The 18942-nt window shown below is 40.4% G+C and overlaps 1 protein-coding gene across 4 annotated transcripts in view; it reads right to left on the bottom strand.

Moving 5' to 3' along the window:
• NRXN3 (neurexin 3) overlaps positions 1–18942 on the bottom strand; it is a 1799700-nt gene that overhangs the window by 1090894 nt on the left and 689864 nt on the right. For 3 of the 4 annotated variants that reach the window (XM_081510570.1, XM_081510571.1, XM_081510569.1), the window contains one exon: positions 9473–9676. In XM_081510570.1, coding sequence (XP_081366696.1) covers positions 9473–9676 — 204 coding nt within the window. Of the gene's footprint in view, positions 1–3481; positions 3509–9472; positions 9677–18942 lie in introns of all 4 variants that reach the window. The other variant, XM_081510568.1, reaches the window with a different exon arrangement.

The raw sequence follows: 18942 nt of genomic DNA, 5'->3' as shown, positions 1-18942 counted from the left end.
GTTTTGAAACTTGAGCCATTACCCCTTAAGACTGCTATTGAAATGGCAGCTGGATCTCAGGGGTAAGAAGAAACCCTCTCCTTCTCACACTCAGCTGGAAATCAATCTTATGTCTTGTACTGTTACAGTGAAAAACTGTATAAGAGACAGGATCTGCACACCTATTACAGAAACAACTTGAGATTCTGTAACAGGTTGAACTATGAATGTTGATATCATGTGCATTAAAAAGAGGAGTTTAGAAGTTCTAGTCCCTTTTATCTGTTTTACCTCGGCATTTAGCTGTGTAATCTTCTCAAACTTTTCCACTCAAGTGCCAATAAAGCTGGGAATGGAATAGAGAAGATATACAATAAAATAAAATACACAATAAAAATTATATGTCTTTGAATTCTTATCCTTTCTCTTAAAACATAAAAGAAGATTTACATATTAAATAAGGTTCATGTTTATTTTCATTTGTCTGCATCATTTCACTTTGCTTTCAAGTATTTATTCCAAATCAACAAGTAAAACTAACTTCAAGAAAATGTGTCACATTTACATTATAACTCTACATTATCCTGGGTACATATCTAGCCATCTTAGTACTAAAGGTCTTAGATTAGTTTGAAGAACTTGTGTGTGTGTGTGTGTGTGTGTGCGTGCGCGTGCACACGCATGTGTGTTTCTATTCAGCCTGGGTGCAAGAAGCAGGCACTAGGTGTTCTTTCTCTGATGCTTTCATCAAAAGTAACCTCCTTAGTATGTTACAGATTTATCATGAGAATGCAAAATCAAATTTTCAAAATCCAGTCTTGGCTCTTTACCTAAATATTGATTTAAACCCGTCTTACTGTTTCTATTCTGTGATCAAATTCGGAAACACATCTTTCCCTGTGTGCATTTCCTCTCAGTGCTGGTTTTAGTGGCTCTGAATAGAAAATCTTTTATCAGGGTTAGGAAATCTGCTGGCATCTGTGTCTTGAAGAATCATCATCATCTACCCAGGAGAAAGAACCCGGGAGCTTCTCTTGTGATGACTCTCCATGGCTAAACAGACAGAATACATGGAATTAAATGTAAGATAAAGTTTGACTAGAACACAATAAGCAGGCCCTGACATCCTGATCAAATAGCTCCCTCAGTTCTCTTCTCTGCAAATAAGTCTCTGAAGCCAGAAGATGGCAGCTTCAACTTTGGATGAGGTTTCCTACCTTCATGCTCAGCTTTCAATTTAGTTTCTTCTGGAAACTAATGCAAAATGAAAAGACAAAAATTTCCATAGATACACTGTGTTTTTTAAGAAGTCCAAACACAAATGACTGCATGCTATATGATTCAATTTATATAAAATGTCCAGGAAAGACAGAATTATAGAGACAAAAGATCAACAGCTGTGTAGGACAATGGGCAGGCACAAGGATTAACTGCAAAAGGACATAAGAGAAATTTGGGGAGTGCTGGAAATGTTCCAAAAATGTGACTATGGTGATATTTGGACAACCCTAGAAATTTAATAAAAATAAAATCGCTGAATTGCAGGCTTACAATGGATGAATTTTGTGGTACAGAAATTATATCTCAATAAAGCTACTTAAAGAAAGAGAAAATGCCAGTCTTCAGAGAAAATGGATGTTTCAATTAGACTTGTAATGATCTAAATATCATGAGAAATTTCTGGCTAATTAGAAATGTTTAAACACAGCAAAATAGGACATCGCTTAAATTAACTGAAAGTGATGCCAAGACAAGCAGAAAGCACTCTACTTTAAGAAGATGATGTTTATATTGATTTTTTTTTTACATTTCTTTTTGTTGTTCATTTGTATGGAACATTTGCCTCTAAGAAATGGATTTGGGCTTTATTAGTTGGTCATCTTAATAGTGTATCTCCCAAGAAAGAAGGTTAAGCCAGCTAACAACATCTTTAAAATTTTTAAAAGGATGGGATAAACAAGTAAATGAAATGATTATTCCTTTTTTTGAGTTTGTTCCTACAGAAACAAACTAGCAAAGCAAGAAGAAAAAAATGAAGAGATGATACTGAGAATTATTTGTGCTAGATGCTTCATCAAGTCGGTGATGTCAGGTCGGCATCACCAACTCGATGGGCCTGAGTTTGAGCAAGCTCCAGGAGTTGATGATGGACAGGGAAGCTTGGCGTGCTACAGTCCATGGGGTCACAAAGAGGTGGACACGACTGAGCGACTGAACTGAGATGCTTCATCAATCCAATTTTGTCTTCCTGCTCCACACGAAGACTATATTTCTCAGCTTCCTTTGAGTTTAAGATGGAGCTACATTTCACAAAATATGAGCAGAAGGGATGTATGGCATTTTTAGGCAAGGCAATAAAATACACCATGTAACCACCCAAGCTCTCTCTCCGTTCTCTATGGGTACAACTGAAAGTAAAGAAATCACTCCAAGGCTGTTGAATCCAAGTCATGAAAGAATCTTAGATGCCTGAATTATTTCTTCAAAGAGAGCTGACCAGGAGAGCTGCTCAACTGGCATTCGACTTTGACCGAACAAGAATGAAATCTTTTCTGTTGAGCCATTGAAATGCTGGGACTGCCTGTTGTAGCTAATCGTCCTAACCGATTATCCAAGTTGCTTAATTATTACTTAATTGCCTTACCTATATAACATGCTGTAGGACTCAAAAGTATATTTCCTACTTTCTTCCTTTTGTCATCCGGTCCTATTCTTTCCTTCACATCCATCTTTCCACTTTCTCCTTCTATTCTCCTATTTCATGACTCAAGTTAATGTGCATTTCTCAGACAAAGGAAGAGATGTGTGAGTAGTATTCGGCCTGTTCCTCATTAAGATCCTTCTTCAAGAGGTGGAATGTTTAAATAGGATAAGGTAAAAATAATAATCTGCTATTCTTCATTCAGAAGAACTAGAATGCATCTCAAGTCTTTGGTTAAAATGAACGCGTCTCAAGTCTGTGGTTAATATGTTGTGTCATTACCAACAGCAATGCTGTGCCCACCCTCCCACAAAAAACAAAACAAAGCAAAAAGTTCAACCCTACAGCAATAAATGCCAGGAAAGAAATGGCAGAGTTGGCAGCCACCTTGTGGGTCATGAACCCTGCTTTCATTTTCTGAAGCTTTTGGTAGTGGAGAAGTGCATTATGGTTGCTCTAACACTTTTTGTCCAGCCCTGAGAGTTATTTTCCCAAAACAACAAAATGACCATTTCAATTCATTTTCAAGCTATTTCATTAGCCAGGTACCCTTTCCTCCTTTTCTGCATACAGAACCAATGCAAGGAAAGGAGAGAGGACCTGCCTTGATCCAGAAACCACATCTCGGCCACACTCAGCCCAAACCATCGCCCCAGCCCTCACCTTGTCAACCCCCGTTCCCCCAACTCCATCGTCAAAAAAACAAAATAATTCAAATGAAAAACAGCTCATAAAACAGTAAATAAAATAAAGTCAGTTTTCTTTTTTAAAGAACAAAATGAAACTTGAGGGAAAACTTACTGGAGTTACAGTTTATCCTGATACAGTCTAGATGGGGAAAAATAAATGAAAGATGAAATTGCATCCTTCAAGGTAACAGCTGCAGACATCCAAAAACAATCAGTCCACCCTTCCGGGGACAGACACACGCAAGAAATGTGGCCATTTTATATATATATATATATATACAGTAGGCACAAGTTTAAGGGTGGGTGTATATGTACAGTATATTGTTTCGCAAAGTTGGATACATATATATATACACACACACACATATATACACATATATATAGAGATATATACTGGTATACATATATATCCACAATAGACACCAAGTATGCTTATTTTTTCCTTCAAAAATCCTGTTCATTATTATTAAAGTATTGCAAACCTGGACTTTGAAATATTAATTTTGTTAAACTTGGAAAATACTGCAAAAATTTCCCCACCAAATGCAGGTTATATTTTGTTTCCCTCTATAATTGGTTTTTCTTGAAATTGCTCTTTAAAAGTAGCAAAAATACAATTTTTGTTTTAATATTCCAAAGATAATATCACCAGTCTGACATAATGTGTCATTTTTTACAATTTTGCTTCTCAGGGCAGTATTTAACCCTTTCTCTTTTTCTAAAACCAAACTCCCTCCACCCTCTTTAAGTCAGGCCCCAAATGCGATAGAAATTCACATAGGCAGACTTGCTTTTGTCTTCAGAGGTAAGGAAAGGGTTAACACCACCTGGTCATTTCCTGTCATAAAATGGCCACTTGCAAACAGCTAACCGCACAAACACCCATCCCAGATTTTAGAGAGGTGGGGTCAGGTGCTGGGTACAAGGAGTTGTATGATGTTAGCCCAATGGACTGGGGTCTCTGCTGTGGTTTCAAAGGCCCCCAGGCCAACCCCCCATGGAGCCCATCTCCGTCTTCCTGCCTGAATACTCAGACTGAATCAAGTGCCACAGCATTCGAGGAGAAGGCGAGTTGGGTGCATGGGGAGGTGGTCCTGGGCACCTTTGATATCCGACCTGTTCCATCCTCTGACCCTGCATCTTCAAGAGAGAAAATCCCTTAAAAAAAAAAAAAAAGGGCAATAGAGAGAATAAAAAGATGGCTATTTTTTCCAGTTCTGGTCACCAAAAAAGGTATCTTGGGCCAGAGATCAGAGCATCTATCCTTTTATTAGCATCTGTTTGGAGTCATGGACACACGGCACAGAAGGTCAAGTGCAGAGTTAACGGGCAGGTGATTGGGCAGAATGGTCAGAGACGTGTCTCAGGTGCACTGTTAGCAGGCTGCCCACCTGAACCTGAGTTTGCTTTTTTATGATGATAAGATTCACATAAGAATGTGTTTAAAGCCAGATATTAAAAGGTAAAAGGAAAATGATCAAGGAAAGAGAGAAAATTACAGGAAAAAAAAATGCAGCTAGAAACTGTGCTCTTCTTCTAGCTAAAGTGAACCCAGTAGTTTTGGAGGGCTTATGGAAAGACAATGCCACCTTTTAAATGTCCCAAAGTAAATCACTTTAAGCAAGTCAGTGTGAGAGAAACCACTGGTGACTGACGGGGCAGAATAAAACTATGCGAGTCCAGATAGGAGCAATTTATGACACCCAAGCATTCTGAGGAAGGCGGGGGCGGGAAGCTAATTTGTCCCCCAGAACATCTCTTGAGAAAAATCTGGGTTTGGTTCCGTGCGGTTAGGTTTGTCATGTGTCGTCAACCGCAACAGAAAAGTGGGAGCAAACAGCCCTGGAGCAACTGGTACGATCACCAGACAGAGGAGGCCATGCCCCTGGTGGGGACCAGGGAGGAGGGTCAGGGAGGGGGAGGAAGCGAGGTCTCAGCTGCGGGAGAGATGCCCTTCCCTCGTGGAAGCAGGTGTGTGGGCACGCTTCAGAGGAGGCAAGGGAAAGAGAGAGCCTAAAGCAACAGACCCGAGAACCTTGAACACAAAGTGGCTTTCCGCTTGGGTTTCTGTGCCGCTGAGGATCTCGTCTCTGTCAAGGACCTGATCTAGGCAGAAGTGCTGGGTCGGGCCCATCTTTCTGGGTTCATCCAAGTGGTCCCATGAACTGAATGGTGTCTTTAAATCAACGTGAGGACTTGGAGCTTTCAAGACAGCAAGCAGCTGGGTATGTTCAGTTGAGAAGTGGAGAATGATTTTGTTACCTTACTTGAAGCATACGCTTTGGAAGAAAAATCTACCCCAGCCCCTTGTTCATAGGGTCTGAGAGGGTGGTCTTGCTAGTAAGGATGTACTCCTTAATGAAAAACGGATCAGAAGAACTGTCCTGGCAAGGCAATCCCCTTTAGATCTCCAGTAGCAGCTGAAGTTCTGTCTCTGCCTGAGTCTTGGCATGTATTTGAGGGATGTGGATGTGTGTGTATGATGTTCCTTCTGTTTCATTTGTTTGTTTGTTTCATTTTAGTTAAAAAGGAGAAATGTTATTTTCTATACTGATGAGCTTTGGTTTGAGCAAGGAAGAGATGAACATTTCTAGGAGTTGTGGGCCTTCAGTGACGGATACAGTAGGCAGCAGTACTTTCTCTGCTTGGGTAACAGATAACCCATGATGACTGAGCAGTTTAGAAACATGGGTGGTCCCACCTCTGTGACCTACTTTCTCTGCTTCCAAAGAGAGAGAGCATCTGGAGAATCTGAATGCAGTTAACCAAGCTGCACGACACTGCCTACAAGCCTCTGCCACTGAAGAAGGGTGGCCTGCATCTTGCTGAGGATTCTGCAGGCCCATGAATGAGGCTGCACCAATGCTGACGGACTTTTTGGCTCCATTCAAACTGAGCATGAAGGCAAAAGATGTCTTCTGCGCATGTGTAAAAGGTGACCATCAAGAAAGCAGTCAGAAGTCATTAAGTCCGTCACATCATTGATCCACAGTATTGATCTGTGGAGGTAACGGATAACCCAGGATGCTCGAGTAGTTTAGAAACACGGGTAGTCCTACCTCAGTGACCTACTTTGTTTCATGTCTATCAAGCAATCATAAAAACATTTAACTGATTTATCTCACAAACTTACTGTGGGATTAAAATAAGGTTTTTTAAATCTTTAAAAATACTATAATATTAAAATTGTGATTATAGGTTTTAATACTAAGAGATCAAAATATGATTAGTCAATAGTCAACCTCACAGCTTTAAAAAACATGCTATGTTTAGCTGGACACTGTCCATGCCTGCTATTGCCACAGCCGGCCATCTTCAGAAAGCAAGACCCTTGGAAAAGCCTAGTCTCCTTGACATTTAGAAGATGTATTACAGCAGAAGAATACAGACATTTATATCATGAGTTTATATGTGTGAACAATTTGAAATAAACTGGAATATCATTAGTGCCTGTGCTAGAAAAGAGACATAACTTAAATGGAGGGAGGGATCATCTAAAATTAGTGATGGGAATTCTGTACATAAATGCACACGCTGTTGGAGATGTTTACTACTATAATCAAAAAAGGGTAACACAAATTCATGACTAGGGGAAAGAAAGCATTTATGAAGGGGTATACCCTGGGCAGGTAGGGGAACAGAACCTTCAAACAAAGCATGAGTATGGAGTGTGTACGTACACTTCAAGGAATTTAAGTTTAGTTTCCATGTTATGGTTGAAAGAAAGCTATGTAATTCAAAGTAGTAATTGTGGTGAACCACACCTTTCAGAGAAAAAAGTCACCACTGTTCCTAGAGGAGCACAGTGCTCTCCAGGGCAGACTCGCTCTGTCTTGCCTAAGATGCCTCAACCTAGAAGGAGGTACACTGATCACATGCAGAAAGGAGCCAGGAGGCGAGAGCTGAGTCTTTTAAAAATGCACTCCGTGTGTGTGTGTGTGTGTGTGTGTGTGTGTGTGTGTGTGTGTGTGTGTAAGGGAGAGACAGACAGACAGGGAGAGAAAGAGAAACTGTTCATCTTTCTGAATCATCCCCTTTCATCTCCCTCCACTTCCATTTTTCCTTCTAAAATGTGAGACCTGTCACAGTTGGCCTTCTAATCTTACAAAACAACATCTAAAAAGGAAAAAAAAAAAAAGAGTTATCTGCTTAAAGGCAATGTGCATTTCCCTAGCACCCTGGAGGGCTGAATATTTGTTATGTCTCTGGTTCTCTCCTACCTTAAAATAGATGGTTAAAAATTGACACTAAATTCTCTTTTCTGGGAGCTAAGTAGGAGGTCACATTTGTTTTCATTTGGGTTCAGGAGGGGTTGTTCTTGGTTTTAATTTTTTCTGTTGTTTTTCAGAGAAGCTGACAGCCAGCTACTGGTGGTTGGTCTCAGGTATGCACTCTGGTTGGGTGGTTTCAGGTGGGGAGGATGGTGCAGGGAGGGGAAGGTTGAGGGGACCGGGGAATGCCAGCCCCTGTAGGCTGCTCAGTACAGTCTGTTCTCAAGGCTGTTTGCTATGCGGGCCGCAGGCTTTGGGCCTTTGAAGGGTTGAATACCATCTTTTGATTTACCATGGCTGATGGTGGGGAGGATTAGAAAACTCAAGAACACTCACAAAGATCCAGCAAAAGAGAAAAAAAACAAAACCCAAAATAACCAAACACACACGTACACAAAAGAAAAACCAGGAGACACACTGACAACAGAAATCAAATGTGGTTGGAAAAGAAAAAGGGCATCATAGTGTAAAAGCTGCAAATTGGAAAAAAAAAAAAAAAGAAGAGACACAACTAAACGAGCCACTGCTCAAAACAGTCTTCTGTGTCCTAGAGATTTTAGGATTGTAGAATAGGCACTTTTCAAGTGTAACCAGTTGACCTGACAGCAGCTAAGACTGGTATGGATTCCCACCTTCCCAGCAGGCCATCTAGGACTCTGGACCATCTTGTATCTGCTACGTGTGTCCACCATGTCATCCCCACGTCTCTGACAAGTCATCCTAAGGACACCTTTAGGAAGGAGTTGTGTATCTAAACATATTCTACATCCTCAAACCAATCAGAGGCTTAGAAAGTTTGAACTCAGCTCTGTCACTGATCCTGTCAACACAAGGCACTGACTTTCTATTGAGTAGACTCAACAGAAATAGAGATTACTTTTTTTTTTTCCTTCCAAAAACCAAGAGGTCCCCACTTTCCACAGCATATTGATTAGAATTCAGCCAAGGTCAGTAGCCCAAAAGAATGCGAGGCCATAAAAAGAGGAATTTCCAAAGTATTATTATAAGTAATTACAGTAGAAGAAGAGGTCCTTTCTCAATAAAGTTACAATTTGAAATCGCCAATTTTTCAACATGAAGGAAAACTGGAAATGTGTTATATGAGAATAGAGTGACTGGTAACAGTGCGACTTAATCATCTTTATAAAAAGGACTGCTGAATGGGGGTAGGAATGTCAGGATGGAAGAAGGAGATACATATCAGGAGACACACTGTCCCTCTGTGTCAGACTCTAAACGCAGAGAATTTTCCCCCAACGGGACCACAGAAACAATGTGACTTCTCCTTCCTACTAGGAGAAGGTACAAGGAGATAGTAGTGTTGTCAAGGCCACTAGAATTTCCCATGTGACTGATCCTTGTGGAGCTTCAAACAATGCATTTCTCATCCCACTCATGTGGCTTCCCTCCAACACCACCCTCCCATTTTGCTTCCATCTCCTGCCCTGTCCCCTCTCTCTACTTTGACTGTTTTGAGTGGTGACCGAGGAGCTGGACTTAATGAGAATGGGATTGATCAAAAGATGGACCAAAGTAGCGTGTTTTACACAAAGCTAAACGATTCCAAAAAACCAAGAAAGGAAACTTAGAAAACGAATCGTCTAGTAAAGAAATACCACCACTGTCAGAAACCAGAAATTGACATCAAAAACCTCATGCAGAAACAAGGAGAAGGTGTTTGTTGCTGTTGGGTTTTATCCTCAGTCTATTAAACAAGAGGTGAGCAGCTAACTTTCAAGAAACAAACAAAGAATTCAATCAAACCAATGAAAATCAGAAAAGAAAGGGAAGACAAGCCCAAACGGAGTGGCAGAGGGTACTTCATACGATACCTAAGTTAACCATGAGCTTGACACGCCCCCCATCCAGCTCCAAACGCAGGGTGTCGGCAGAGTCCCTGGAGGTAGTAGCCACCAGCAGCCCGTAAGCTCGCTGGGACATGAAGCGGAAGGACACGTCCTCTGCCTCGGTGTGCATGACCATGGGCATGACGATCTTCATGTACATGCTGCCATCGTAGCTCAGGATGGATGCCTCTGCAGAGAAGAAAGGAAGAGAGGGTTAGGAGGACGGATGTCAGCGTTTGCCTTTGCTTCCAGGTAAGCAGGGTAGAATGGAGATGCGCCTACTTTGTAGACAGGTGGCTTGTGTTTGGGAGCTTCCCTGCTGGCTCGGTTGGTAAAGAATCAGCCTGCAGTGCAGGAGACCCAGGTTCCATCCCTGAGTAGGGAAGATCCCCTGGAGAAGGAAATGGCAACCCACTCCAGTATCCTTGCCTGGAAAATCCCATGCACAGAGGAGCCTGGCGGGCTGCAGTCCATGGGTCTTCAAAGAGTTGGGCACGACTGAGCAACTAACACTGGGGCTTGCGTTTGCTCAATCTCCATTACCACCCTTAAGCTAGACCCCTTAAATGCTGAGGGTCTATTTCCTCTTTTGCAAAGGACATCTGGTGGCCTTGGTCCCTGCTCTACCATGCTCACCGACTCACCAGTGGCATCAAATGAAATAACGGATGTGAAGTCATTCTGCAGAAGTGAAAATGTCCTCACAGATGGTAGTAATTGTAATTCTGAGCTTCCCTGGTGGCCCAGTTGGCAAAGTGTCTGCCTGCAATGTGGGAAACCTGGGTTCAATCCCTGGGTTGGGAAGATCTCCTGGAGAAGGAAATGGCTACCCACTCCAGGATTCTTGTCTGGAAAATCCCTTGGAAAGAGGAGCCTGGCGGTGCTACAGTCCATGGGGCTGCAAAGAGTTGGACACGACTTGGCGACTTCACTTTGTTACTTTCTTTCTTTCTTACACTGTAGATATGACAAAGCCAAACAAGACACTAAACTTGAGACCTGTGAGTATTTCATGAAGAACCTGAGAGAAGGAGCAGTTTATAACCACCACAGCAAATAAATACATACTTGCCGAGTGCTGCTGGGAAGAGGAAAGAGCAGCATAGCCAGGCATCAGAGCATCCCTAGTGGCCAGGCCTCGTGAGAGTCTGCTCAGCCCTTTCAAAGAAGATTGAAAGAGCCAGGGCTAGAACAAGAACAAAAGCTAAGGACATCTTCGAAAACCAGTCATTTTATTATTATTCCTTTTATAAGAAAAGGAGCAGCTCACCTTTTTTGCCAATCTAAACAAAAACTTTGGTTACAAGCCCTCCAGCCCCTCCAATATGTTATCTCACTTAATGCCACAAGGTGGGTCTATTATTCCTACTTTCAAACAGAAAACCATAGCTCACGGTGGGGGGTAGGTATTATCATCCCAAAGTCACACAGTCTGGATTTTAACCCAGTATATCCAATACCAAGTCCAGGGCCTATCCTGTAGCATCATGTTGTTCAAAATGTGAATTTGTTGAATCATTCATTGAGCAAATATTTTTAAAGAACACCGGACAAGAGCATCACTCACATTCCCATGAAGCCAAGCATCCCTGAGCTCGGTTCCTGGCATTGAAGAGGTCCTTATTAAAAATTTGCTACTTTCCTATACACACTGTCCCCTTGAGAAGGAAATGGTAACCCACTCCAGTATTCTTTCCTGGAAAATGCCATGAACAGAGGAGCCTGGCAGTCTACAGTCGCAAAAGAGTCGGACACGACTGAGCACATACGCAATATGGAGGGTTCAAAAGGTGAAACAAACAAGATCCCTGTCTTGAAGACGGAATCAGTGCACACAAATAACCATACTAGAATTTAAAAATGGCTAAATGACCCAGCAAAGTTGTATCAATAAAGCCAGGGATATTCAGAAGACAGAGGCTATAGCATGCATGTGAGTAGAGTACATGGGCTATTCTGAAACTGGTCTTGGTATATGGGTGGAGTTTTTAATGAAAAATGATGGCATCAGATTTGATAGGTAGACAAAACAGTATCTCCATATATAAGAAAGAAAGAAATAGGGGAATGCTCAGATAATATCAAACTTTAACAGAAGCATCAAGCATATTTCGAGAATAGTTATACAAAGGTGCTTTGACATTACAATGAAATCAACAGATTTGGGTAGATACTGAGAAGTAAATGAATGATTAACAAAGAGATAAACATCTTCTGTCTTCCTGTATAAAAGGAACATGAACAGATTGGAGAGACTGGGCAGACCCCACGGAAGGTTCTCAAAATAGTCTGTGTCATCATCGTACCCCCATCCTTACTTACATGACACACAAAAGGTGCATGAAAAACAGTATAAATACACCTGTCATCCCTGGGAAGCAACCATCACCCAGGTAAAAACCATGACATGCTAATAGTTGTATATTACAATCTGCAAACTCTAAGGGTCACAAATAAAGGTGGGACAGTAATAGACACCATCAAAATGAAAACATATTTTGAAGATCTGCTCTTAGATGAGAAGCATAATCTAAATAGAACACATACTCCAGATGTGAGAGAAACTTCTATCTCCTGAAAGAGCAGACCAAAAGATCAATAATGATCACTAAAATTTACTGAGCACTTAAACCATTTGCCTGCACTTTCTAAGACTTTACATGCATTAAGAAGGCATTTAATCCTCACAAGCACATCATGAAGAAGACACTATTATTATAGTTTATAGATACCAGGTTGCACATCTAACAAATGGCAAACCTAGAAGTTAAATGCAGGCAGTCTGATTCTCACAGCTGTATACTTGATGATTCTGCCACATTTTGAGAGTTATACCAGAAGCACACCCATGTTTCTTAGCACCCAAAGTACATCTATAATGCTTCAAGGCAGTGTGTGATATTCTTGTGTATGCGTACATATATGTACATGTGTGCAGATATATACATACATGCCATTATTCAAAGTTGTATTTTATGACCATATAAAATTACATAAACAGAAATTTATGTGTTTGTTTTTAAAGAAGTTCACTGAAACCTAGTATATTTTTTCATCACACAGTGCAGCATGTGGAATCTTAATTCCCTACCAGAGATCAAACCCATGCCCCCCGTGGCGGAATTGCAGAGGCTTAACCCCTGGACTACCAGGGAAGTCCAATGATACAAATTTCTAAATGATATCCTGTTATACATTACTATGCACAATGCTCTGCGTGTGTTTATGATTATGAACACCATTAGTTACTACTATGACTTTCTACTATAGATACCTGCACTCAAGCACACTCCTTTTTAAAAGGTGTGAAGGCATTTGGTGAGCCATGAAATGGTTGTTTGGATGCATTCAACTTAAATAATTCCAAAAGTAATGGCCAATTTTATCCCTCTAGATACATGTAGTGAGAGAATATACATCTTTATGTCAATATTGGTAGTGGCAGAGAATAAATATAAGGTGAGTGTGTAGTTAAGCATCTAATGGTACAAAATGAAGTATGGATCTCAGTGTATACCTTTGTGTGTATCTTGGTGAGTGTGTTCTATTATTAACATAGTGTTTTTCAGGGGAAGGTGATGAAGCAGAAAATTTAATATAGAAATCAGCTGAAAATAAATTTGCTTCAGAATTCATATTAACTTGCTTAAAACATTTCAAATAAAAGGGGTACCATGAATGGAATACTAATTTGAAGGAAAATGAGTCTAAAGAAAGAACGTTAACTTGATCTAAAGTCTATCAGATTACTGAGTATTGAAAGACTTCATCATGAAATGCTGAGATAACAATACTTATACAGATCTCCTATTTTGTCCCTCTTTTAGACCTTCCTTTTGCTTTAAGTGAATATCTAACATATTATGTTAATGTCTTCGATGATTCTTAACTATATAATTGGGCTTCCCAGTTGGCTCAGTGGGAAAGATTCTGTCTACCAATTCAGGAGATGTGGGTTCTATCCCTGGGTCAGGAAGATCCCCTGGAGGAGGAAATGTCAACCCACTCCGGTATTTTGGCCTGGGAAATCCAATGAACAGAGAGAGAGCCTGGTGGGCTACAGTCCATGGGGTTGCAAAAGAGTCAGACTTGACTTAGTGTCAGACTTGACTAAGTCAGATTTAGCAACAACAACTATATAATTAACTAAAAGCTTCTTTCCTAGTGGTTGGTCTAGGGCTTACAACATAAATCTTAGTTTATGAGAATCTACTTCCCATTTATACGAACTTAATTCCAGTAAGACATAGAAATTTTACTCTTACATGCTCTCATCTCTTCCTCCTTTTTGTGTTATTATTGTTATTCATGTGATGTCTATATGTGTTTCAAACTCAAAAATACACTGTTATAGTTATTGTTTTATAAAAACTTCTGTCTTTTTATGAAGTGAAGCAAGGAGATCTCAGATATATTTATAGAGATTTTTAAAGTTAAGCTTATTTACCATCTCTGTCTCTATTTCTTCTTGTGGATTCAAATGACACCATCTGGTGTCATTCCCTTTCTCCAGCATAGCTTCATTCATTTTTGTTTTATTGTCAAATATATTACAATTCTATATGTTACAGACCCAACAATACAATTTTATAGATTATTTTATGTAACTGCCTTTTAAATCAGTTAAAAGAAGAAAGAAAAAGAAATGCTTAATTATACTTTTCATCACTACCTATACAGTCACCTTTATTGGAACTTTTTGTTTTTTTTCATGAAGATTCAAATTACTGTCTGCTGCCACTTTCTTTCAGTTTATAGAACCTCTTTTAGTACTTCTTATATGGCAAGTATACTAGCAATGAAGTCTCCGTTTTTTGTTTACCTGGATACATCTTTATTTCACTTTCACTTTTGAAAGATAGATTTGTTTTTGACCATAGAATTCTTGGTTGTTGCTATATGTCTTTCAGCACTTTTAATGTCAACTCACTGTCTTCGGCCTCCATTGCTTCTGAACAGACATCAGCTGCCATTCTTACTGTGATCCCTTGTATCTGATGACTTGCTGTTTCAAGATTTTCTTTTTGGGTTTCAACATTTCTATCATAACGAGTATGGGTGTGAATGAATTTCTTTGCATTGATCCTATTTGAGGCTCACCAATGTGCAAATTAGTGTTTTTCCTCAAATTTGAGAAATTTTCAATCATCAATTCTCTAGATATTTTTTGTCTTATTCTCCCTCTCACTTTTCTAGGACTGCCATTATACATATGTTGGTACACTTAATGATGCCCCATATCTATCTGACACTCTTTTTCTTCCCTCATTTTTCTTTTTTCTATTTAGACTTTATAATCTCTATTGATTTATCTTCAAGTTTGCAGATTCTTTCCTCTGCTAACTCAAACTTATTGTTGAGCCTCTTAGTTGAATTTTTCATTTGGATTATTGTACTTTTAGATAGTTAGAAAATACATACAGATAGGTAGGTAGGGAGAGAAACAATTTCCAAATGAGGGAAATTTTGGAGTTGGAAAATGTATAAATATATATAAATATAATTTTAATCTCTTTATTAACATTATCTATTTGATAAATCATTGTCATCTTATTTTGCTTTAAATCTTGCATAGGTTCCCTTAATTCCCCAAATTCCCCTTGAACATATTTATAATAGCTTTGGTATAGTTTGTCTGCTAAGCACAACATCTGAGCAGTTTCTATTGCCTGTATGTATTCCTGTGTGTGGGTCACACTTTCCCTTTACTTTGTACGTTTTACGATTTTCTGTTGAAAACTGGACATTTTACGTAACAGACTGTAGCAAGTCTGGATACTGTACTCCCCTCCCTGACCACCAGCAGGGTTACTTCCTTCTCTCTGTTCATTAGTTTATTTGTTTAATGACTTGTGTGTGTTAGTCGCTCAGTCCCCATGCACTGCAGCTCTCCAGGCTCCTCTGTCCATGAGGTTTTCCAGGCAAGAATACTGGAGTGGGTTGCCATTTCCATTTCCAGGGGAATCTTCCCAACCCAGGCATTGAACCTAGGTCTCCTGCATTGCAGGCAGATTCACTACCATCTGAGCCACTGGCTAAACTAATTCTGTGATGTATTTTCCCAGCAGTGTGAAGGCTCTGATGTCCTTGTTCAATTTTTTTTTTCCTTTTTTATTTTTTTAACATGTCTTCCTAGGTGTTTTTCTCAGGTCAGTATAAGCCACTTACTGCTCAACTATTATACTTAAGCCCCCTTGGTTAGTTATTTTTTATCCATTGTCTGTTGGATTTGTGTGACTTGGAGGCTGATTTCACAGCTCAGGAAGTTTAAGACCTTGTCTCATGTTCAGCCAGGGACTAGCACCTGGAAGCTGCCCCTCCTGTCAGTCTTGGGAATATGCACATTTCTCCAGTCCACCCCATCAAGGCTAAAAGTGGTTTTAGCTTTAAGCCTAGTTCCTAAAGAGTTTCCCCTGATGATAAACGTAGCTTATCATTCATTCAGTTGAGAAGCTGTGAGAATCTGTACTTAAACCCCTTGAGCCAATAGGCTTTTCCCCTTACTGATGGAGGTATATGCACTTTAGGAATACTTTCAAGTCTTTCCCATCTCCTCCTCTAATTAATCTGAGTGCAGCAAATATGTACAACCATCTAGACCCTCATCGATTTCTCTCTGATTTTTTTTGCTAAACATATGGGTGGTCTGCCATTTCACTCATTGCTACTAGTATCATAGATCTATCTGTCCTTTCAGAATTGCTAGTGACCAAGATCACCATTATTTTCAAAAGTCCTTTATCCATGAACTTCTCTAAGCCTTGTTCTAAACAGTCAAGTGAATAACATAATCAATACACATCTCAGTGTTAAATGCACTATATCTGATTTTCTTAGATGCCATCATGCTATTTTTGAAGTTTAGAGTTAGTTCTTTATATTAAGAACAAACTTCTGCTTTGAAATTTAGGTAATCTCTTTGTTGAAGGACTCTGTCTTTCTATTTCAGAGATTCAATTAACTTGTCTGTCCCTCATATCTCTTAGTTTCTTTACGATGGATTTAATCTCTTTGACTTTTCATCAGCACTCACTGTGATGATCTGAAGCTTTTTCCTTCTGTCAATACATCAATATTTAGCCATGTATCCTCTGCCCTCATGTTGTTACTAATTATTTCAATTAAGCTATGTGATCACATTTGGCTTTCAGATACGCCACATACAATTCCCCTTTTGCATTCACCCTGTTTTTTACATTTTCTTCAAATTCTTAAGCTGTTGTTCAGTTACCCATTCATGTCTGACTCTTTGTGACCCCATGGACTGCAGCATGCCAAGCCTCCCTCTCCCTCACCATCTCCTGAAGTTTGCCCAAGTTCATGTCCGTTGCATCGGTGATGCCATACAGCCATCTCATCCTCTGATGCCCTCCTCTCCTTCTTGCCTCAATCTTTCCCAGCATCAGGAACTTTTCCAATGAGTCAGCTGTTTGCATCAGATGACCAAAATACTGGTGTTTCAGCTTCGGCATCAGTCCTTCCAACTGAGCATTCAGGGTTGATTTTCCTTAAGACTGACTGGTTTGATCTCCTTGCCGTGCAAGGGACTCTCAGGAGTCTTCCCCAGTACTACAGATCAAAGGCATTTCAATTCTTCGGCATGGCACCTTCTTTATGGTCCAGCTCTCAAAACCACACGTGACCACTGGGATGACCATAGCCTTGATTATACAGACCTTTGTCAGCAGAGGAATGTCTCTGCTTTTCAACACGCTGTCTAGGTTTAACATAGCTTTCCCCCCCAACAAGCAAATGCCTTCTGATTTCATGGCTGCAGTCAGCACCCACAGTGATTTTGGAGCCCAAGAAAAGGAAACCTGTCACTACTTCCACATTTTCCCCCTCTATCTGTCATGAAGCAGTGGGGCCAGATGCCATGATCTTAGTTTTTTTAATATTTAGCTTTAAGCCAGCCCCTTCACTCTCCTCCTCCACCCTCCTCAAGAGGCTCTTTAGTTCTTCTTTGCATTCTGCCTTTAGGGTGGTAGCACCCACATATATGAGGTTGTTGCTGTTTCTCCCACCTATCTTGATTCCAGCTTGTAACTGATCCAGCCTGGCATTTCTCACCATGTGCTCAGCATATAGATTAAACAAACAGGGTGACAGCAGACAGCCCTGTCACACTTCTTTCTCAATCTTGAACCAATCAGTTGTTCCATACAGGGTTCTAACTGTTGCTTCTTGACCCATATACAGGTTTCTCAGGAGACAGACAGGTAAGATGGTCTGGTATTCCCATCTCTTTAAGAGCTTTCCACAGTTTATTAAGATCCACACAGTCAAAGGCTTTGGCATCGTCGATGAAACAGAGGTAAATGTTTTTCTGGAATTTCCTACCTTTGTCCATGATCCAGAGAATGTTGGCTCTTTGATCTCTGGTTCCTCTTCCTTTTCTAAACCTAGCTTGGACAGCTGGAAGTTCTTGGTTCACATAATACTGAAGCCTAGCATGCAAAGGCACCCCACTCCAGCACTCTTGGCCTGGAAAATCCCATGGACAGAGGAGCCTGGTAGGCTGCAGTCCATGGGGTCTCTAAGAGTCAGACACGACTGAGCGACTTCACTTTTACTTTTCACTTTCATGCATTGGAGAAGGAAATGGCAACCCACTCCAGTGTTGTTGCCTGGAGAATCCCAGGGACAGCGGAGCCTGGTGAGCTGCCATCTATGGGGTCGCACAGAGTCAGACACGACTGAAGCGACTTAGCAGCAGCATGCAAAACTTTAAGCATGACCTTACTAGCATGGGAGATTAATTCTTACAGGATTAATTAAGATTTCTGACAATATTCTGCAGTGCAAATGAGCTACAGAGAATACAGCCCATGAGAAATTTTTCTGTCCTTGGGTTTGTTTTCTTCTAGATCAAATTCCTTCAGTTTTCTAAGCTATATCTATTTTTAAAAATCTTATTTGCTGATGTTTTGTATTTGCACTGTCTTATCATTGTCTTTCTCGCTCACACTCAGGTGGCTTTGTCCAGAGTTTCTAGTTGTTCAGATATAGTTTCAGTAATTTACTGGTTCTCAAAATCAAATACAATTTAATGGCTTCATATTTTTAGTTCTTTGTACTTTTTTTTTCCTGTAGGCTGAGAGATGGCAATGCAGAAGGAAGTGGATGGGAGAAAAGAAATGCTCAGTCAAGACTGTGTGTAACCATGTGTAACCATCATTTAGCTTGCAGGGCTGTGTGTCATTTCTGAAACCTTGTTAATGTCCTGTACCACCTACTTGAAGAATGCCTCCCAAGGCCGTGGTGGTGGGTGGTGGGGGGATGATACTTTAGGACTTCTGATCCCTTTAGCCCTGGTGACTTCTCTCTTGATTCTCAGTCCTATTGTCTGTTTCTGTTACATGCATTTGCCCCCCACAGCCATTCCCATTATTCTTTAAAGGCAGGACCAGATAAGAACATCTGCTCAGTCTATTTCTTTCCCTCTAAAGGCATTT

This window comes from Giraffa tippelskirchi, chromosome 7, assembly GCF_054371585.1.
Source record: "Giraffa tippelskirchi isolate mGirTip1 chromosome 7, T2T-mGirTip1v1.2.pri, whole genome shotgun sequence".
Lineage (NCBI taxonomy): Eukaryota > Metazoa > Chordata > Mammalia > Artiodactyla > Giraffidae > Giraffa > Giraffa tippelskirchi.
The sequence above is the reverse complement of the archived record's forward strand: the minus strand, read 5'-3'. Positions and strand labels throughout refer to the sequence as shown.